The sequence below is a fragment of the Nicrophorus vespilloides genome, unplaced genomic scaffold (genome assembly GCF_001412225.1).
Source record: "Nicrophorus vespilloides isolate i.1.1-1 unplaced genomic scaffold, Nicve_v1.0, whole genome shotgun sequence".
Classification (NCBI taxonomy): domain Eukaryota; kingdom Metazoa; phylum Arthropoda; class Insecta; order Coleoptera; family Silphidae; genus Nicrophorus; species Nicrophorus vespilloides.
The window spans coordinates 39,566-42,317 of record NW_017100113.1 but is presented as its reverse complement, the minus strand read 5'-3'; the positions used below and the strand labels follow the sequence as shown (position 1 = coordinate 42,317).

General features: G+C 32.7%; 1 protein-coding gene across 1 annotated transcript in view; it reads left to right on the top strand.

The window, feature by feature from the left end:
- Positions 1-2,322, top strand: part of LOC108568657 (sodium channel protein Nach-like) — a 2,811-nt gene extending 489 nt beyond the window's left edge. Inside the window, exons 2-7 of the mRNA XM_017929864.1 lie at positions 392-598; positions 846-1,074; positions 1,131-1,410; positions 1,629-1,770; positions 1,967-2,073; positions 2,132-2,322. Of these exons, the coding sequence (XP_017785353.1) occupies positions 392-598; positions 846-1,074; positions 1,131-1,410; positions 1,629-1,770; positions 1,967-2,073; positions 2,132-2,322 (1,156 nt within the window). The remainder of the gene's footprint in view (positions 1-391; positions 599-845; positions 1,075-1,130; positions 1,411-1,628; positions 1,771-1,966; positions 2,074-2,131) is intronic.
- The last annotated feature ends 430 nt before the right edge of the window (positions 2,323-2,752 follow it).

Below are 2,752 nucleotides of genomic sequence, written 5' to 3'. Positions count from 1 at the left end.
TTATTTAATTTTCTTTACGGCATCTCATGTTGATAAATTTAGTTGACAGTATGATATGTCATATTTGACGTTTTGATGATCATTTTGGTATGGATGATTATGTAATTTTGTGGATGGCATTTCATGTTAATAAATGGAATTGACAGTATGAAATGTCATATTTGACGTTTCTAGGTTAATTAGTTACAGTTCATAAGCTAAGTTTAAATTTAATGGTGAGGATTAAAAATAAAGTTAATCTTATCTTATGATTATATCTCTATTTATATAATTTAATACATGTAATTTAACGTTTTCTTTTTGAATCTTGAATAGATCGATTTTGATTTAATTTAATAGTTGACATCTTGTATCAATTGACATTTATAAACGTCAATTTTGATTTTTTCAGAATAATTTGGGTATTGGTAATCGTCATGTGTTTAATTGCGATCACAATTTACTCCATGCTGATCTATGATGCATACGCGAATCAGGGCTCCACCATAACCACGGATACCACCCACAACCCGTTATGGCACTACCATTTCCCAGCAATAACCATCTGTAGCGTGAACAAGATCTCCCTGGACCTAGTGGAAAAACATGCGGGACTCTTGTGAGTGTCAAGTGAAAGATTGGAAATTTAATTTAATATTGTTTTATTTCAGCAAAAATTTTAACAATACGAATTACAATATAAACACGCTCAAGAAGGATCTGCACTATTTGCACCAGCTGATCTATCCGAACAATAGGCAACACTTTTCCTCGTTGCCTAAGCTACAGAAAGTGCTTGACCAAAATAATCTGACAGCTGCATACCTTTTAGACTTGCTGTCACCAAAATGCACAAATATTTTGAGATGTAAATGGAAAGGGGACATTCGGAGATGCGCTGTTCTTTTCAAGAGAAGTCTTACAGTTTTCGGTTTCTGCTGTAGTTTTAATTACTTAGCTTTGGATGATGAAAAGACCAATCACATTTCGCCACAGCGTATCTCACAGTGCAACTTCAAATCTGCTCTTAATATTTTAATCAATGTGAGACCATCGAATTACGGCGCTTACGACATGAAAACTTATGGAGTTAATGTACGTTTATTTATACATTGCTTTATACTAATTATTTTAAAATATGTTCGATTCAGGTGTTTGTGCATCATCCATTTGAATACGTCGAATGGTCCACGGAATTCGTGCTTCTTCCACAATCCACCACAAACTTTGTTTCGGTCACTCCTCAAATTACCTATGTTTCTGATGATCTGGTGGATGTTCATCCTAAAGATAGGAACTGCTTGATGAGCTACGAAAGGAAACTGGATAAATTCCGATTGTACACAAGACGCAATTGCATGACGCAATGCCGCATGGATGTCGTGCGACGAAGATGCGGTTGCTACCCATTCTACTACAACTTTCTCAATGGTAACTATGGAAATCAACAAATTTGACAGCTTTAAAAATACACAATCGTTCTAACCAACTTGTTTATATGTATTTATATGTTTTATTTTTTTCAGGAACTGACAGAAATCAAATAAGGACGTGTAGCTTGAGTGACGTCTCATGCATCGCCAACATAAGATGTAAGATATTTATTTTTATTTTTTTTCAAATCACTACAAAAAACCTTTCATCTGCAGATGATTTTCTTCACGCAATGCCTAGGGTTTATCATCACACCTACTGCGATTGTCCAGAAAATTGCGAGTACACCACTTACAATATGCAATATTCCGGTGGAGGTATCAGCAAGAACAAAGACATAGCTTTAACCACCGTCGGGTAAATCATATTTTATCAACATAAATAAGTACACTTTGATAATACTATTTTATTTATTTACTTCCAAAATAATTAAAATTTTGACAGCTCAAAATGTTAAAAACAGTAGTTGCTTAGTAACAAAATTCAATTTATGGTGAATGCGCTGGGCCATGTAATAAATTAATAGTGATTACCTCCGTTTTAAATTATTTAGCAATGGTATTTCCATCGAAAATCAAACGTCGTTGAGGGTTTTCTTCGGGAATATCGTCTTTATCAAGAACAATCATACCAGAGAGTTCGAGTTTTTCTCTATTTTAGGTAGAAACTATTTACTTTCTATCAATAAACAAGATTTGTAGCGTATTTTTGATTGCAGCTCTACTGGGAGGATTATTGGGACTTTTTAATGGTATAAGCATTCTGTCTTTGGTAGAAATCATGTACTGGTTCGTAGTTAGATTATTTCTGCAGATGAAAAACGCTAGAAAAGAGGATACAAAACTGAAGAAGCAGAAGAAGGATGGAAAGGTGTCCAGAAATGTTTACTTCGTGGATTTCAAAAACTAATTCAATAAATATAACAATATTTAAAAATTGTAAGTTTTAATATGCCGATTCGAAATGTTTTATATTTGTGTTCGAATCGTATCCTTACTTGGATGGAAGGAAGAAGAAAAAGTTTTAATATTGGTGATTATCGACATCCAGTGTCTTTTTATTATAATGAGATTCGAACTCGTCACCTTCGTTTCGGAATTTAATATTATATAAATCATCAAAATACATACACCTAAAATAACATTTTATATGTAGGCAACTTTTCAATCAGCAAAAGGTGCAAACGTGAAATGGCAGATGGCGCTTGATTAAAGATGTAATTGAATTTAAAATAGTTTTATACAATTGAAGTCTTACAATAACGCGTAATGAAATTATAAAATTAATTAGTAAAAAAGGATAAATTTATTTCAATTATAAACTCTAATTAACTTATTAT